Below are 19,155 nucleotides of genomic sequence, written 5' to 3'. Positions count from 1 at the left end.
GCCTCGCCTGCCTCCTTGGTCCCCAGTGCAGATTCTGCAGGTTTGAAATTCAGTCTCCTTTATGTGAAATCTAAAACTCTTGTGCCAAAGCATCCAGAGGCATGATTTGTTGGAAATCTTTTTGGGGGGTTGGGGGTTGCAGAGGGGAAGAACAGCCTACAGCCTTTTCTCTAATTTCTTTAACTGCTTTGAAAATCAACAGAAGCCAAAACACTTTCTGCACTGGGGAATGGGGATTAATCTCCCCCCCCCACCCCCACCATACACACACCCTAATATCCACCATTATACGCCTACCACCGCATTAAAACAGCCAGTCTCTTCACGCACACCTCTCTTTCTTTTGTTCTGCCTAAAATCTACAAAAGGAGAAGCTCATTCTGCCCTGGTAATCCAGCTATATCTGTAATGTTATACCCTTCCCCCAAACAGCACAATTCGCTCCTGACACATCATCAAAGGCCTACTTGATTCCAATTAAGTCCGCATCCTTTGCTGTTTGATTACAATTAATATCTGCTGCCGTGGGGGAGGGGTAACACGGGGGAGGAGGGTTAGGAAGGGTGAGAGGCTAGAGGGGAAGCAGCCGAGAATAATTCTACCCACCCAACTCACAGGTGCACCTCGCAGAAATGCTACCGTAGAACAAACAGGGACAGGAAACTCTTGTAATCGCTTACACATTTTTAATGTGTCAGAAAAAAACGAGCGATCACTGGAGATGAAGAAGGGGAGAAGAAAAATCCCTGCCGTTTGTATTTCTTTCATTTGAATTGTAAACATCTGTTTGGCTGTAAGGCGAACAGAACATTTATTTTGCTCTCAAGATTTGGTCTAATTATGTCAACACCGACGCTACGACGAGTGGGGCGGCGCTGTGGCTTTGGAGAGGATGCGCGCACCGGCCTAGCGCCCGGAAGCCCTCTAGGAAGTATTGATCGCACCTGGAGAGCGCGCGGGGCCTCTCGCCACAGCTGGGTGCGTTCTGAGAGAGGGGAGGCGCGGAGGCCGTGCGTGTGGCTCAGAGGCAGATTTAGAGGCTCCAGGGACTCGCGGCTCCTTGGAGACAGCCGCCGCTGTTTCCTCTGCCCTAATAGCCTGGGATGAGAAGAGAAAAAGCTCACCCAGGCGCCGGCGCTTGTCTTTCCCATCTAGTTGCAGCACAGACGGTAGCAGTGTGTGTGTGTGTTGGGGAGAGCGGGGTGTGGGGGGGTTGTCTTGTCCTACTCCGCAGTTCACACCCTGCAACGGGATAGTTGTTTAAAAAAAATAAAAATGACGGGGTTGGGTGGCCTATAATCAGGTTGCCAAGAGTGCGTGCATCCATTTCCCCTTGCACGTCCTTACAAGGTGGGGGGATAAGTAGAGCAAGTGTGAGCGTCTTCATTGTTTAGATGGACAGACTGAGACCCAGAGTCATTGGCCCAAAGTTTCATGAGTCGCTAGTTGGTCAAATTCTTACTCGTAGACCAGTACTCTTTCCACTGCTCCACACTGTCTGCAGGCACTTGTCGAGATGTCCCCAGCTATGCCAAGGCAGCGAAGGTAGAGCCACTCCATGCTTCTTCAAACCGAGTAAGATCTAACAACGTATGGCAGCTGGAGGATCTGCATCCATGTATTTTGTGCCTAGTTTTGTCACACCTGAGCTGGAAGTCTCTGGCTGACTTCTTCCTGCAGCTATGGCAAAGTTGCCCCTTTTATGAAAGCCATGTCCTAGGCAAAGGACCTTGAGTAGACAGTTTCTCATTTCTTACCGCTGTTACCATAGCTACCCATCAGAATTTGCAGCATCACTGAAAATAGAAAGCCCTATCTCCAAATTCCAAATTTAAAAATAGTGAACTTTGTGAAAGTATTGCTTCTGTGAACTGTATATGGAAAAGGGATGAACTCTGGAGAAGTTCTGCATGAATACACTGGCTATAGAATCAAAGACATTCCTAATTGGGATGCTGACTCTAGAATGATTATCACATAATTTCAGTAAGAGCTGACATGCGACACAAGCACCATGATGAAGTTCAACTAGTAACAGTGGGGATGACTACTGTAAATGACTTGGTGTGGGCCAATGTTTCATGACGTTCTTCTTTGAGATCTCATGATTACCATCTGTAGTCTGGATTCCCTTAAAGAAGTATCACTCCCTCAGTACCTTCAATCTAAAGACAAAACCCTGGTGATACTGACCTATTACTTTTTTCCACCTCTCTAAAGAATAAATCACTGAGAAGAAAGATATCAGGTTCCCCATGTTGCTGTAAACTCTACAAGTTGCCAAATCTTTAGCCAGGACTAGAGAGTTCCCCAAGGCTGCAGCAATGCCAAGTATCAAAGCAACAGAAATTCCCTTTAAAGATGCTGTGACATAAAAAATAAAAGACTCTATAGTTGATGGCTAATCCTGAATACAAAATAAATCCTTCAGGCAATTTGTGTGTGCATAAAGCATACTCTTAATATGCAGCTTGTGTAACTTACCTAATAAATGTCTACTTGAGCATAAGCCAGAAACCCAACCTAGATGTAGGAGAGGGAGACTCTGGGCCCAGGGAATTGGCACGTGGGTGGGTAGCAGACTCAGTGGTTTCCCTGGGAGCAGCTGGCTTTCAACACATAAGGTTCACTTTGCCAAAAGTCTCCCAGTTGGGGGAGATTGATCTAACAAATTCTTTTAAAAATGATAATTATCTACATCTCCCTAAATTAGGTTTCTAATCCACTGAAGATTAATAAAGATAAGAAAGTTCTAAAATTGTATTATTCCCTATCATTAGCATCCAAGCAAATAATTCATACATATACTCAAACGCTCTGTTCTCTCACTCATCATAAACTTGAAGCTAACTGGCAACTGGGTGAGATTCTTTGTGTCCTCATTTGTATACTGGCTAGTATGCATGACAGGAAAGTTTATGTAAGAATATAAATTTGCTTATGATTCATAGTGATTGTGAGTAGAGATCCATTTTTAGAAGAGGGCTATGTGAATTTTGCATAAAGACATTGATTTCTGTTTGTTTAATATATTTGGTTTAGACTTATCTAATTCCTAAAATAATCAGGATCATAATTCTCACAGTATGACTCTAAAATACAGATTCATTAATACCTACCTTGCTTTCCTGTTCATCTCAAATTTTCAGAAGTCATTTAAGAATTTGTTTTTGAAATGCATTTTGCATCTGTAAGTACAGAGTGAAACTGATAACAAAAGTGAAATTGTAGTTTTAGGTCCAGGAATCTGGGGCAAATTTTTATTATTGTATTTTGGCTTTAAACTCACTAAGAATATGAAGAGGGGGAAATCACAGGAGAATTTGATTTTAGCTCCTAAAGCAGGTGTTTACATGATTTGCCGTTGTATTGGCTACAAGTTTGATGGTCAAGAAATGGATTTTAATTTGACAATTGAGATTATGAACTCTCAGATTTCTAACTGAGAACAGGTTTTCAGGCACTAGCATGGAGGTTTTGGCAGAGTGCACAGGACCCAACTTCTAGCCTGAAAATGGTTGGCTACCCTGACATTCCCAGTGTTTAATCTCCTGGTTTTTGTTGGTTTGTTGTTGTTTTTTTGGAGAGGCTTTAGAATGCTTAGGGAGAAAGATCTTGGTCTCCAGCACTTGCAGGGAAAACTTGGGTAACCAAAAGACAGCCAGGAAGAATTCCAGAAGGTACGGGGTAGAAATATTTTAAGAGTGGGGCAAGGTTAACTTTAAGAGTGGGGCAAGGTTAACTTTTTCTGTCTCCTCAGGTTTGGGATCCCTTTGCCTTTTAAAAGGTCCTCCCAGGTTCTTTTGCAACCCAGCCCAGGGAAAATACCAGAATCTGAATGCCAGAATTTCTACCATCGATGTAACATTCCATATGTGCTAGTTAGTAAATGAGGGTAGGAGATACCTGGGAGGCAAGTGGTAAGTCCTAGTTCAGTGCTTCTCAAACTTTAATGACCACGTGAATCATCTGGGGCTCTCATTAAAATGCAGATTCTGACTCAAAAAGTTTGGAGGTGAGTCTGAGATTTTGTGCTTCTAAAATGCTGAGCAGTAAAAATATTTTAGACAATGCTCTTCTACCCATTTTTCTTCCCCCACCTACTTTTTTAAAACCTCTTTTCTCTCACAGAACTTTTCCCTTTTCTGGATATGGGTCGTAAGATTGCCCCTAACTGAAGAAATAAAAACATGATCAAAAAGCCAACTTTGAATTTGCCTTAGACCCTTAAAAGCTCTGCCTTCAGATTGCTCAATGCATGAGGCAGTTTTGGATTCCGGAACTGTATAGACACCATGCTAGCAGGGTGGACATCGGCTCCAAAGTCTTGCAGTGGGGGAGGAATTGGACAGTGGGAAATGCTTCTCAGAGATGATCACCCTTGGATCCTCAAGTCCTCTTCAGTTCTTGTTGACTGCCCGAGGATAGGGAACATACACTGTTGTTCCTGGAGGAGATTGAAGCTCAAGGGGCTTTCTGGAGCTTGGAGACAGAAAGCTTCTGTTCCAGGAACCCCAGCATGGCAATATTGCCTTGATGATTTTGCTACTGACAATTATATATTTTTTCTCCCTAATAGTAATAATGACAATGAAAATTACAACATCAATATTATTGTCAGCTAACATTTAATAATTATTAAATTAATAATAATAATTAATTACTGTGTTCTAGGTATTTTGCTGATGTTGAGGGCTGGCATACAGTAGAGGTATTTAACCTACCATCACCTGTATGGATTGGAAATTTCTTTCAATGAGTAACTGGTTTTTAGCAGTGCCTGGGAGTGAGTGACTGTGGTGCCTTTAATTGGCAGATGGATGAGGAAAATATGGCAGTTTTCAAACACTTTGGAAAAGACAGTAATTGTGGATAAAACGTTTCCATCCATTGTGTACATTGTGCATCTGTGTGTGTACATAAACACAAAACCATGTATAAGTAATACCTACTCCTTGTGAACTTAACTATTGAAATTCAGGTTTTTAATTCACTGAAGCGTTTCTTAGTGTGAATGTTGCCAAAATTAACACTGGTGAGGCAGTCTACACTCCATAGGATGCCAATGTTTCCTAACAATTGCACACTCACAGACATCTTCACAAACATTGAAAAGACACGACCCTGAGTAGTATTTGAAAGAACATTCAGAGCAGCTCTCTGTGATGATTTGGGGGATATATAAGTACAACTGTTAGCATGTATTCCCAAATCCAGTACAGTCTTTTGATGTTAACTGCCTCTCATGCAGTTAGCTTCTTTCACTGTCACTAACATGTGCTATACTTTTTTCTCCCAAGGTGGCACCTGTGTGGTCAACCCCACAGACTTATTTTGCTCTGTCCCTGGACGTTTGTCCCTTCTTAGTTCTACTTCCAAATACAAGGTGACCATTGCTGAGGTAAAGAGGCGCCTCTCCCCACCTGAGTGCCTCAATGCTTCACTCTTGGGAGGCATTTTGAGAAGGTAAGACAAAGCTGTATTCTGGCACAGAATTTCTAACTGATACCATACCCTCAATCCTTAGTCATGATGTCTCCCATCTGATAGTGTATTCCCCATGTGGTAAATTGTCTCATAATTTTCATCAGAATTGTGAATTTTCAAAACCTAGTTTTTGTTTGTTTTTATACAGAGCAAAATCGAAGAATGGGGGCCGCTGCCTGAGAGAGAAATTGGATAGGCTTGGCTTAAACTTACCAGCAGGAAGACGGAAAGCAGCTAATGTCACCCTCCTCACTTCCTTGGTCGAAGGTATGACTTTTCAGTTTAGCAAAATAATGCTGGAAGGTTAGCATGTCTTTGAAACTCAGGTTTGTTAGATTATGCTGTTTTATTTTTGTCTGTACCATTAAGCAAGTCAGTTAACAGTTAAGGTAAATTTCCTAAATTATCTTGACAATGATGATTCAATTAGACTTAATATAAGATTTAGATAATTCATAAAATATCATTTAATTTACTAATCTTGGTAGTAATAGGAAATAAGACAATGGAAGTTTTGGGGACTTCTCCAAATAGCCTCTAAGTAACAGCAACATGAAATTGGCAGTGCTCTTGTCATTTGCATTATTGTTTATTTTAGAGTTTAAGTAAATCTAACTTAACTCATTGTAATTCAGTACAACATGATCTACAGGAGAAATAACCCTTTACGAAGAGTTCACAGGAGTCTAGCCATGATACTGAGACTGAAAGCATATTGTATTAATCCTAGTAGACCTCTCTAAAGACATGGTGAATTTTCATGGCTGTATGGGTGGATAAGCTCAGCTCAGTTGGAGAGATGTTGAGGTTAACCAGTAGTATAGAAAGAGAAATGGAAATAAATATATTCCCAGAAGTTGTTTTATATCCAACTTAACTTTTCCCTTTTTTTCTCCTATTAATGTCTAAACTTTACACATTCTTATTCAATCTTCTTTTAAGGAGAAGTATTGTTGAAAGTTTTTTTTTAACATTGTGGGGAACTTTTTGAATGTCAAAGGAAAGTTCTTTCATCATGCAGAATGCTATTGTTTAAAATATAAAAGGCCGGGGCCTTTTGCCAAGCCTCACCTTGAACACATCTGTGTTACTTCATGCATTCGTTATTTGCCTATATGGCACTGTAGGAAGTAGTGAGTGAAACACAAAACCAAATATCTATAATTTTTTTCAGATTTTCAGTATGTAGCATTTACTGTACAACATTGAGAAGTAGTGTGTTCTTGACATTTGTCTTGGCAGAATTGCTTTGGTGATTTTGTTCTTAACAGCCATCTTTGCTGTGTTCCCTGATAGTAGTCATGATAATAACAACCACAACAATAATATTATTGACAACTGACATTTACTGTGTTACTATTACCATGTTCTAGGTCTTGTGCTGTGTTTGCCTGTGTGTGCTGGTACTAAAGGCTCGCATATGGTAGATGGCTGTAACCTATCATACACCCACATTGGGGAAGAGCAAAGTAGAAAAAAAATGACTAATGGGTTGATTCCAAAGGGAGACAGATTTCTACTCATTTTAAGTAAAAATGTGGGTAAAATTATAGTTATCCTTGTTTAAAAATACAACAAAACACTTGCTCAGGATAATAGAGGGGATTCAAGGATCATATGGATGATAGGACTTGAGTAGTCCTCAAACCCAACTCCACAGTAGAGTCAATTGAAAAGGTTTCTTACAAAGTGCCTGGGTCTCATCCCCAAATCAACTGAAACTCATTCTGTGGGGATGGCTTAGGCATCTAAAGTTTTTAAAACTCCCCAGGTGATTCTGATGTATAATGATGTTTAAATATCATTGATTTAATTGTTCCTTGGAATCCTTTTCACTACCCAGGATGATTGTTTATGAATGCTCATGAAATTTCTAATTGGTGTGAAAATTATCAATCCTAGTAAAGACTTTTCTCCATGCTGTCTATGAAAGTACTGGTCAGTACAAAACGGAAGAGCCACAAAAAGTATGTTCGCAGTTCTTACTGATTTTTATGGTAGCCAAGAGCACTGGAATATCCTGTATGGGAATCCTCAATCTGTATTAGCAGCAAGGGTGCAGGTCAAATATGTGGAATCCTAGGATGATCTCTGGAGTCTTACCATCCTACTCTTTCAGCATACCTCTCCTATCCCAAAAGTGCCTGACTTGTGTTCTATTCCTGTGGCCTCTGCTCACAGATAGCTATCAGCCTTGGCTAATGAAACAAGATTTTATCCTTTTGAGGAGCATCTTATCTTAATTGTGTGCTTTTGAAATCCCCAATATCTTCAGGGTGTAGAGAAATAAATCTTTCATTATTGAATTCCAGGCACATTGATGAAACCTTAGAAAACAGATTTAGACTCAAACGGACCTTTTGCATCCCTCCACTCCCCACATAGTAAGAACCCTCAAACCCACTTTCATACACACACACACACACACACACACACACACACACACACACTTTAAAGTTTTAGTGCTTATGTGCAATATTCTCTGACATTTTAATTTGATTACATATTTTGTGTTCTTTTCTAATGTTCATTGTAAACCCACTAAATTTATTTGACAACTCACTGTCGAGTCATGAGTCATGACCTACAGTTTTTAAAATTATGAGTTATACTGGGATATAAGGAGAACCTAATCTTTGACGTACAAGGACATTATATCTAAATTGAAATAGGCTTCATTATAACCCTGAGCTGACAAGAAGAGTGACTTCATTGTTGATGACTCTCTTTTATATTTTTATCCTCATATTTTGGTTGGGTTGGTGGTAACAGCTGATTACTCCTTTCCAGCCAGCAAGATGCCATGTTCTGAACTAGGTCATGGCCCCTGGAACCCTGCAGACAGTATTAGGAGTATACAGAATAATCATGACCCAACTCTGATTCATCAAACCTCCTGGGACATTGAAATCGTTGATGTTTATCAGCATTTTTGGCAACTTGATCCAATGTGGGTCTAATGTTTGTTCCATTCGTACAGTTTTACTCCTCTGTGAATTTCACCATACTTACCATCTCATGTTTATAAATTCTTGAATTGACCGTGATTTTGGTAATGTTATCCCCCTCAATCAAATATTTTTCAAGAGCCAGAAACTTTTTAGGCATTTTCATTTTCAAAAATTCAAAAACTAGGTTTCTAGTGTCTAAAACCGTCCATTGGCTTCTTATATGGCCTTTCTATTGTCTTGTGGGAAAGAATACTACTATTTCTTTCATCATTTTTAAACTGAAATCTCTTCTTTATCTTCTGGATTTTCTACATTGACTTATCTGTGCATTTTAGTTACCAATAGCTAGTAACTTAGCTTTTCTTAACTATCTCTTGAAACTGTTGCTTGAAATTGTTATAGTCTAGCCATGACCAGATGAGTTTCTCAAACATCCTGATGACCCAATACATTACTGGGGTTCAATTATACCCCCCCATTTTGGTATAATATTGAGCATAGGAGAAAAAAATACCTAATTGATTGTATTCCTCGTAGAGCAGACTTAGAAATAAATCTCATGAAGGTTAAACTTCTATGACTTTGCAGTACTTGACTCTGCCTCTTTCTGGGGAAGATTTGAATACAGTCTTGACATTGTTGATATTTTTATGGAATACCAATGAAGGAGTAGTATGTGGGGATCCTTGAAGGCTTTCCACACAGAGATGATGTAATCTTTGTGAAGAGCCAATAAATGAACAATAAGGTGCCTTATGACGGGGATTCAAATTATCAAATGAACCTTTTTTTTTTTTTTAAAAAAACAACATTTGTTACTGACATAACAGGTTTCATGAGCACATCCCTAGCTTTCAATGCTTGCCTTTGGTTTTCACTTTTAAAAAATTATTTTAGAAATCATTTTTCCTATATTCCTTTTAAATGGAGTCACTTTATGAATAGCTCCTAGCATTTTTTTCAAAGCCCTCATATTAGTCATTATTTTTAGAAATCATTTTAGGGATATATAAGACAGGGTTGTTTGGTGCAAATTTATACTATATTCCAATAATTCACAACTTTTCTGTTACAAATATTATTGTACCTACTAACAAATGGGATGAAGAACTTCTGACTGGCTGAATGTTTTTCCACCTGATAAAGTGTTTGAAAAGTGAACGTTTTAGTAAGGCAGATATTTAGACTGGGGATTTTGGGGGGTCTATATAACATAGATATATTTTATTCTGAATGAGATAGAAGTATTTAAATTGAGTCCCATGAAAGTAATACCACATTTAACTTTTTTTCCAACCCATAAGTCTTCATCTAAGTGGTTTAAATCTATAGGTAATAATTAGGTATAACTCCTTGTATGCTGTTTTATTACAAGTCTCTTCTTTCAATTTTCCTTTGCTAATTACATTGCTCTCATCCATTAGTATCCATAATATCAGAAAGATGTCAGTCTCCGAAAAATACAGTGGCTTGGATTTGCTTAACTGATCTTCTTGAAGAGACACTGGAATAATTTTACTCTTCTAGGGTGGAAATAATTCTCTTCTAGAGTGGAAATTATTCTATCTCGAAAACATTCAAGGAATTTGACCAATATTAACACCCTTGTTATATGTTTATTACTCTTGAATTGGCAACTTCTGTGGATGCCTCCTCCATATTTTACTTAAGAAGAATGTTTGCAGAAATGGTGGTTATTCAAATAAATACAAGGAGTCAATGATCTTGTCATTCCTGCATATCACTCCCTTCTTACCTAGGATGTTCCAAGATGAATGACATTGTAGAGTATTACCAGGAGGAAATTCCATCTGCTTGAGTGGTGTGCTTCCTGGGACAGTTTTGCTGCATTTGCAAAAGCTTGTATAACATTCTCAGGCAACACTCAGGGTTCTGAAAGTACAGATTATTTAAGCTCATAAATATAAATACCTTGAGCTGAAATTTGTTATGATAGGAGATCAAATTCTCTGTGTGTGTGTGTGTGTGTGTGTGTGTGTGCGTGCGTGTGTGTGTGTGTCTGTTTATGTTTAAACAGTGTGGGACAATGAAGGGCATAAATATGTATCAGCAAAAGAAAGGGAACCAGTTTCAAATATTGTGTATGATCTCCATCAACCTTTCTCAGTTTAAATCCTTAGTAACTGTTGCTCTTCTCTTTCATTTCAAAATATATACTCTCAGACCCTATCCTGGACATCTTAGCTCATGTAAATTAGTTGTTTTGTGCCACTTTGAAAATCTATTAACCCTTTGCCTGGTATTCCCCCTACCACCTCTTATCCTCAGAATATCATTTTTGAAGTAGGGCCTGACTTTGGACTGGTTACTTAACCTAGATGAGTTTCATTTTCCTAATTCATAAATAAAGACCATCATATCTATACTGATGAGAATAATGCCAGCTGTTATAACAGTTCCCAAAATTTCTGTGGCTTAACATAATAGAAGCTAATTTCTTACTCATCACAGTCTGATGTGAATGTTCATTATCAGGGACCTTTTTTATTGTCAGTGTCTCATTCAGAGACCCAGGGACCCAGAATTCTTCCATCCATAGCTTACTCTGCCTAAGTCTTAGGAGTCCTATTCATTTCGCTCACAGATGAGGAAAGGCATGATGGTGAAAGTATACTGCTTCTTATCCACTCTAGCCAGGAAATTATCCAGTTACTACTATTCACATTCTATAAGAACTAGTCACATGATCACACCTTATTGTGAGGATGACAGTGGGATATGCTAGAAAATGTAATCTCGCCGGGCGCGGTGGCTCAAGCCTGTAATCCCAGCACTTTGGGAGCCCGAAATGGGCGGATCACAAGGTCAGGAGATCGAGACCATCCTGGCTAACCCAGTGAAACCCCATCTCTACTCAAAAATACAAAAAACTAGCCGGGCAAGGTGGCGGGCGCCTGTGGTCCCAGCTACTCGGGAGGCTGAGGCAGGAGAATGGCGTAAACCCGGGAGGCGGAGCTTGCAGTGAGCTGAGATCTGGCCACTGCACTCCAGCCTGGGCGACAGAGCGAGACTCCGTCTCAAAAAAAAAAAAAAAAAAAAAGAAAATGTAATCTCTAGCTGGGCAGAGTCTTCTCAGAAACAACTCTATCATATACAAAGAAAAGATAAAAATTGTATGGTCTAGCACCCATATCTACCACAACATCTACCCTATGTCTCTTTTGTAGGATTAACTACATTCACATGGATTAAACATTTGTACAATAGGCCCCTCATAGAGCCACTAAATAAATATTAGTACATGTGTCCTAGTTTCCTTCCTCCTAAATAACAGTGCTGCTTAATAGTGAAATGTACTAAAAATCATAAAACTTAAGCCCTGAAGGAAAATTAAGAGTGAGTAGTCTAAGCACTAGAGCATAGTAGGTTAGAGCGTGGTTTCTGGAGTCAAACTTGTCTGAACTCACTTCTACACTTGCTGTAAGCGAAGACACATAATCTGTCTGAGAATAACTGTCCTTATTTATAAGGCAGTGTTAAAAAATAACACCTTTCTCATAAGATTGTTGCAAGGGTTAAATCAGAATGTCTGCAAAGCAAAAAATTTAGGTACCCAGCCTAAAATCATTGCTCAATAAATTTCAGTTATCATTATTCTCAAATGAGAAAACTAAAAGCAAGGTGAGAATAACTGTTCTGCACAGGATTACACAATTGGGCGCAGCAAGGATGAGAACCCAGATCTTCTGGTTTGCAGCATCATGGCATATTTTCCATTTGGATTTGTGTTTGTGGCATATATCATGAAACGTTTCGTTGCTGAATTACTTCTGAATTTAACTAAAGTAAAACTCAGGGATAGAAAAAAGATTACCAGTTTTTGAGCCTGTTTTTCACATTAGATTGGTCCTCCCCTCCTGCTAGGAACCCTGGACAAGTTTCTTGAACTTCTTGTGTCCAGGCTTCAAAAACTTTGTCCACTAGTACAGGGTTTTTAAAACCCGATGAACTTTCTGCTTCTGCTTAATCCCTCAAAGTTAGGGGGACATTAAATCTTGGTTTAATCTCTTCTGGAATAATTATCAATAGTATCCATTGTACTTTTTAAAGGATGCCAGTTCAGTAAGTTATCAGTTACAAGATTCCCCTACAAAACCTTTTTATTCCAGTCTGGCCAAACTGCCAAAAGACAGTAGAAAGAAATCCTACCACTTGGTGGTATTTCCCTTCTGTCTTTAATCTTCAGCCTAAATTATTGCATTCCAAGGAAACAAGGAGAAACAACCGATTTGTCAATGAACTGTTTCCTACAGATAAGATCTACCAAAAAAGTTTTCTTCATATGATTAGTCTATGACTTTGAAAGGAAGTATCTTTGACTACATGAGACTTGTAGGCTTGAAAACCGGAATCATTTTGCCAATTATTAGGGATAACATCTGTTTAGGGAATGCTCATCGTAAGTCATTCTTCTCATAGAATTTAGAACAAAGCTAATATTCTCATTGCTCTCACACAGGTACCAACAATGGGCTTTTTTTTTTTGGGTGGTGGCGGTGAGATATGAAACTAAAAGTCATGTGAAACTTGAGGAACTCATGGACCTCATTTCCCAAGTAACTCCTTCACTGGCCTTCTCCAGATACTACATTCCCAAATTAGTCCCACCTTTGGGAGAAAGGTTTTCAGCTGTCTTCTAAAAGTGTATTTGATATGAAAAGTACAGTGAGTTGACTTCTTGAATTAATAGCTCTAATTGATGTTCACTTTAGTCAGTCTCACCTGGAAAAACTCTGCTGTTCCCTTTTACATATACACATCCTGGCACTCACAGTATCTTCTTGGAGACAGTGTTTTCTCCGAGAACACATATTTTTTAGACTATTAGATTTTGTATCACCCATAAATGTCTTATTCTAAGCACAGAATAATTTCTGTCTAGGATACTCTGCTTTGGCAATTGGTAATTAGATGATAGATCTTATTGTTATCTATTATCTAGAAACTTACATTTATCAGTATTCAAAAATTGCTCTCAATGAACCTGAAATAGTATCACACAATATTATGGATAGATATATACCATCTTAGAGTATATCTTTTACAACTATTTGCAAACTTTCTAATAACACTCCCCTAGGCTGCATTTTAAGATTTCATTCATTTCTGGGGGGAAAGGTATTTGCATATAGAGGCAGAAGGAATAGAATACTATACATACGTCATTATGTCTTACTATGTGCTTGGGTGTCCATAATCTCCTGTTCCTACTCATGGTGACTGTGCCACATAAAGACAAATATAGCCAAAACAATTTGCCTCAATTTTCCCTTGCCACTTTTGATCTAGCTCATTATTCACTCTTACACATAGTGATGCTCACTAAAAAGACATTTGAATTGTCTTCCTAGTGTCTTTCTTTTTTCTGTGATTCTTCCTTTCAAAACTTAATGGATCAAATAATGCTTTTTTTCCTTTTTCTTTTCTTTTTTTTAAAGAGACAGAGTCTTAAGAGCTCTGTTGTCCAGACTGGAGTGTAGTGGTGTGAACACAGCTCACTACAGCTTCTACCTTCTAGACTCAAGGGGTCTTCCTGCCTCAGCCTCCTGAGTAGCTGAGACCACAGGCACATGCCACCATGTCTGGCTAATTTTGGATTTTTTGGTAGAGATGGAGATCTCACTTTTTTGCCCAGGCTGGCCTGGTTCAAGTGACCCTTTGCCTTGGCCTCCCACAGGCTGGATTATAGGAATGAGCTGTGACCCCCATTGCTTACATTTATTGAAATTTGTAGGTATTGCAATCAAACTGCAGACTGTAATTACTCTTAGTGATGACTAACTTTTATTGGATAACATTGGAAGACTTGGAATTACCAATGTTCCATCTACAATAAATAATTGAGTTCAGAATTAAATCTTTCTAAGAATAAGGCAAAGAGTAATTTTACTTTTAGAATAATATAAGTTTAAATAAATAATACAAACAGATAGTTCAGGATTCAAAGTTACAGAAAAGTATTCAGTAAAATACTTCCTTTTCACTCTGTTACCCATTCAGTTCCCCTCCTAGGAGAAAACAAATGTTATTAGTTGATCTTTTTTCTTCCAAGGATATATGTGTGTACCTCTTTTATTCATTTTTAAAACAAATTATAACATTCTGTAGACACTATTTTGCAATTTATTTTTTCACAGTTTATCTTTGTGTTCATTCTTTTTTCTTCAGCGCTTACAAGTTGTTTGTTCTTTTAAACACTCGTGGTATTTCACTGAATGGATGTATTGCAATTTATCTTACCAGTCCTCTTCTGAATATCGTTTAGGTGTTTTCAGTCTTTGGCTATTACAAATAGTGCTTCAATGAAGAACCTCAAACTTATATAAATAGTTCCACAGATATGCAAGTACATATCTTCAATAAATGTCTAAGAATGGCGTTGCAGGGTCAAAAGATAATTTGCATTTATAGTTTTGATTGATTATTGGCAGATTCTTCTTAATAGTGGTTGCCAATTTATAATCCTATTAGCAATGAGGGTAGAAAGCATTGACGTTATAGTACTTTCCTGTACTCTAAATTAAACAGGAGACTATCAATTTTTTTATCTTTGCTAGTTTGATTGACTAAAAAAACAAACAAACAAAAAACCTCTATTATGAAGGAGACTGAGAATTTCTTGGACTTTTATGAGCTTTCCTATTTACTTATTTTGTATTTATGGAGTAATTTTTTGTACTTTCCTTATTTGTAAGTTTTCAGAAAAATTGGCTTATTACATCTTAGTATGTCTTTCATATGACATACTTTCATTTTTCAGTTGGCTGTTATGGGTTTTTGTTTATTTGTTTTGTTTATTGAGGTCTTTGCATGCAGAACTTTTTTACATTAATATAATTATATTCTCATATTTTATTTCATGGCTTTTAGTTTCAATTGTAACACTGTAAAAGGCCTTTTTAATTCCAAGATCATAAAAAAAACCATGTTATCTTCTAATTACTATGTGGTTTCATTTTTTTTGTGTTTAAATCTATGATCCACCTGGACTTTGTTTCATGGCTAAATGTATGCTATAGATCCAATTTTATTTGTTTTATTTCCAGGTGGCCACTTTGTTGGTTTACCACTTTCTATTGATAATCTACCTTTTCCCTACTAACTTTAAGTGCAAGCTTCATCTTATATTAAATCCACCTATATAAATATGCTTTTCCAATAGGCTGAAGTCTTTCTTTCCCTAACAATGCTATCTCTACTTCTACTACCACATTTTCTGTTTTGTCTATAGAGTTCATACCATATTAGCCAAATAAGGGAGGGCTCATCATGCAAGAACCCATACAGACAGAGACTCTTACAGTTTCATATTAACTCACTAGTGGCTGCTTTCCCTTTTGTATAAGTCATAGAATCCTTATGTTTTTGGAAGATGTACAGTTCATCCTCACCTAGTGCTTTCTCTTTATCTTAGGACAGTGGTTTCTCAAATCTGGTTTGAGAGAATTACTTTAGGAGCATTCAAAAACTGCAGATGCCCTGGCACCAGAGATTAATTGATATGGTGTGAAACACATTTTTTAAAGCAAATTTCTAGGTTATGGGAGTAGCAAGGGTTGAGAAAGCCTGCCTTCAAGTATAGTCTATTTTATTAAATGGCTCCACTGTTAGAGGGATATACTCTCTTTTTCTATTTTTCATAGGTTTTTTCTGTATATATTTAATTCTTTCTAACAAGTCTCTTTTGCTCTAGTTCTTCCCTATATTCTTTGGAGGGGATTCTTCACAAGACTATTGTCATAATTAATATACTGTTAACATAATTTGAAAGCTTTTTCATTTAACAAATGTCTGCTGAGTACCTATTGTGAATCAGATGCTGTGCTAAGTGCAGGATATTGAATGGGGAACGAAACTTTCACTTTGAAACACAAAGTGTTGGTGTTTGACAAAAGCATCATCAAACTAGTGAAACTACTATGTTATAAGGCACCTATTCATGCCATAGATCGTATAATGTATAGAGTTGTAGAATGCATTCCTTTTCAAATAGTCTGGGAAATCTGTAAGTCAGGGCATCAGATATACTTACTTTGTCCTTCAGCTCCAGGGTTTGCTAAAGCTCGATATTATAAGAATTTACTTAATTCTCAAATTTACTTTCTAATAGATACTTCTTGGAATAATCCCATAGAACTGAATGTGTTATTTCCCTATACATGAAAATAAGATTCAAATCATAAGTACACGACTGGAGTTTAACACATACAAATTGTTATTTTCATTTAATAACATTGAGTTTTGTAAGACTAAGTTAAACTAAATTGTTTTTAAGGCCATATTGTTAGAGTGACCGTTGATGAGAATTATCTATTGAATAACAATGTACAAGTACTGCTTAGTAAAAATTAGTGTTAAATATTAATTTTTTAGTTGTGTAAAGTAATTTTAAAAAAATACCATAATTTTAAAGAAAGAATTTTTTTGTTTTGTTTTTTGTTTGTTTGTTTTGAGATGTTGTCTCACTCTGTCGCCCAGGCTGGAGTGTAGTGGCACGATCTCAGCTCACTGCCACTTCCACCTCCCGAGTTCAAGCAGTTCTCTGCCTCAGCCTTCCGAGTAACTGGGATTGCAGGTGCCTGCCACCACACCCAGCTAATTTTTTCTGTATTTTTAGTAGAGATGTGGTTTCACCATCTTGGCCAGGCTGATCTTGAACTCCTGATCTCGTGATCCACTCGCCTTGGCCTCCTGAAGTGCTGGGATTACAGGCTTGAGCCACCACACCCAGTCTAAAGAAAGAAAAATTCTTAATGACTGTATAACAGATTGAAAGTCAGGTATATTTATTTTTACTGTTAAAATGCATTTAAACCTGCTTCTTATAAAACCCAGGATCTTGGCACAATGTGCAATCAGTTTGTCTTTAAAAAACATTTTGCCATTAACTTTCTATTTCAGAGCAACACCAATGAATGTCATTTAAATTTTTCCTAATATTTCTTCCTAATTTTTTACTTTTTGCTTTGGAGTGTGGAAAAATGAATTCTCTAAAATCAAGAAGCAAATTTATCTTTTACATTCTTGCTATGTTCTGGAATTTATTTGTGCCTGCTTTTTAAGGGATATATTTAATATAAGTATTAAGTATCTAGTTCTGTTACTGTTGAAAAGTTGAATATCCTTCACGGTTTTCACTTTTTTAGAGGTGGGGTTATTACGTGGCACATAGAGCCTGAAGCCTTGCTCTTAGAATACTTTTCTCCAAGCACCAACCTGATCCACCTGCACACCCATGTACCCTACTTCTTTTTTTAAACTTTTATTTTAAGTTCAGGGGTACAAATGCAGGTTTGTTACATAGGTAAACTTGTGTTGTGGGCGTTGCTGTGCCAATTATTTCATCACCCAGGTATTAAGGCTAGTACCAACTGGTTATTTTTCCTGATCTCTCTCCTCCCACTCTCCACCCTCCAAAAGGCCCCAGTATGTGTTGCTCCCTTCTATGTGTCCATGTGTTCTCATCATTTAGCCTCCACTTATAAGTGAGAACATGTAGTATTTGGTTTTCTGTTCCTGTGCTAGTTTGCTAAGGATGCTGGCCTAAGACCTAAAGATGGAAATACCATTCTATCCTACTTCTAAAATATGTAATTCTTGAAATGATATGGAATAAAATGGAGGTATTTCAACTTTAGTGTGTTGTTTCAGTTGTATTAAATAAAAAAAAAAAAAGAAGGTGGCTGGCCAAGTGCTGCAATACATTGAAATAAAGGCATAGCTTAAAGTAGCTCTGAAAAAAAAAAAAAAAGAAAAGAAAAGAAAAGAAAAGGAAAAAGGAACAAGGGTGTTCTACTTCTCTCCCAGAAGTGAGGTGACAGCAGCCATATTTGTGTTCTGGGAATTGAAGGGAAAACGTCCTCAGGCTTTCCTGGATTGCTCTTTCCAGCACAGGTTATTGCACTTCAGTTCATTGTTCATATAGACATCTTGTGCCACCACAGAGACAGAGGAGCTCATGGATTTTTTATTTTCCCAAATCAAACTCCTTACAGTCATGTTAATATGCTTTTCTGATTGTAAAATGTCTAGTTTTCTTAAACGTGTTGACTAAGACATCTGTTGTAAAGGACTTAACTATAGATTTGTCATTGTTTCTGAATACTATGTGTATTTTAATTAATGGATCCATTTATTCATTCATTTTTGGGCCCTCACACACAAAGCTTTTGTGGCATGATATACACATTTTAACTACATATCAGAGTGTCTTCACTTGCCACTTCTTTTGATGTAGCATTGCTATACATCCTGTAACAATGTTATATCACAAGCAGGAGAAGGCAGTAAACAGAACTGAGGGAAGGAAGAATCTGGCTGTCAGTGTAAATGTAAATAGCAGCTGTCCCACTCAAACTGTTTTTAAAAACCACACGGTGAGAGCTTTGCATAAAATGGGACAGATCCGCAAGAATCAGGTTTCAGCACAAAATTCAAGAGGCGTGCTGCCATCCTCTTGTTTGCCCTGTTTTACCTCTCCCACTATTGTGCAAACAATAAAGCAAAAGGATTAGATGGATGGATGGATAGGTGGATAGACAGATAGATAGACATAGATAGATAGATAGATAGTCTCTGTTAAAATGTCATTTAAATATCTGTTTCGGTGTGAACAATAACAATGTGCAGCTGTATTAATATACGTAACTCGACTTGCTGGACAAAGATGACACTATTGATGGTATTATACTGTTAG

General features: G+C 37.6%; 1 protein-coding gene across 1 annotated transcript in view; it reads left to right on the top strand.

The window, feature by feature from the left end:
- LOC105490881 (transcription factor AP-2 delta) overlaps nucleotides 1-19,155 on the top strand; it is a 57,989-nt gene that overhangs the window by 10,106 nt on the left and 28,728 nt on the right. Inside the window, exons 4-5 of the mRNA XM_011756853.2 lie at nucleotides 5,301-5,466; nucleotides 5,636-5,754. Of these exons, the coding sequence (XP_011755155.1) occupies nucleotides 5,301-5,466; nucleotides 5,636-5,754 (285 nt within the window). The remainder of the gene's footprint in view (nucleotides 1-5,300; nucleotides 5,467-5,635; nucleotides 5,755-19,155) is intronic.

Source organism: Macaca nemestrina, chromosome 5, assembly GCF_043159975.1.
Source record: "Macaca nemestrina isolate mMacNem1 chromosome 5, mMacNem.hap1, whole genome shotgun sequence".
In the NCBI taxonomy this organism is placed as follows: Eukaryota; Metazoa; Chordata; class Mammalia; order Primates; family Cercopithecidae; genus Macaca; species Macaca nemestrina.
Note: the sequence above shows the minus strand (reverse complement) of the source record. Positions and strands in the feature narration are given on the sequence as shown.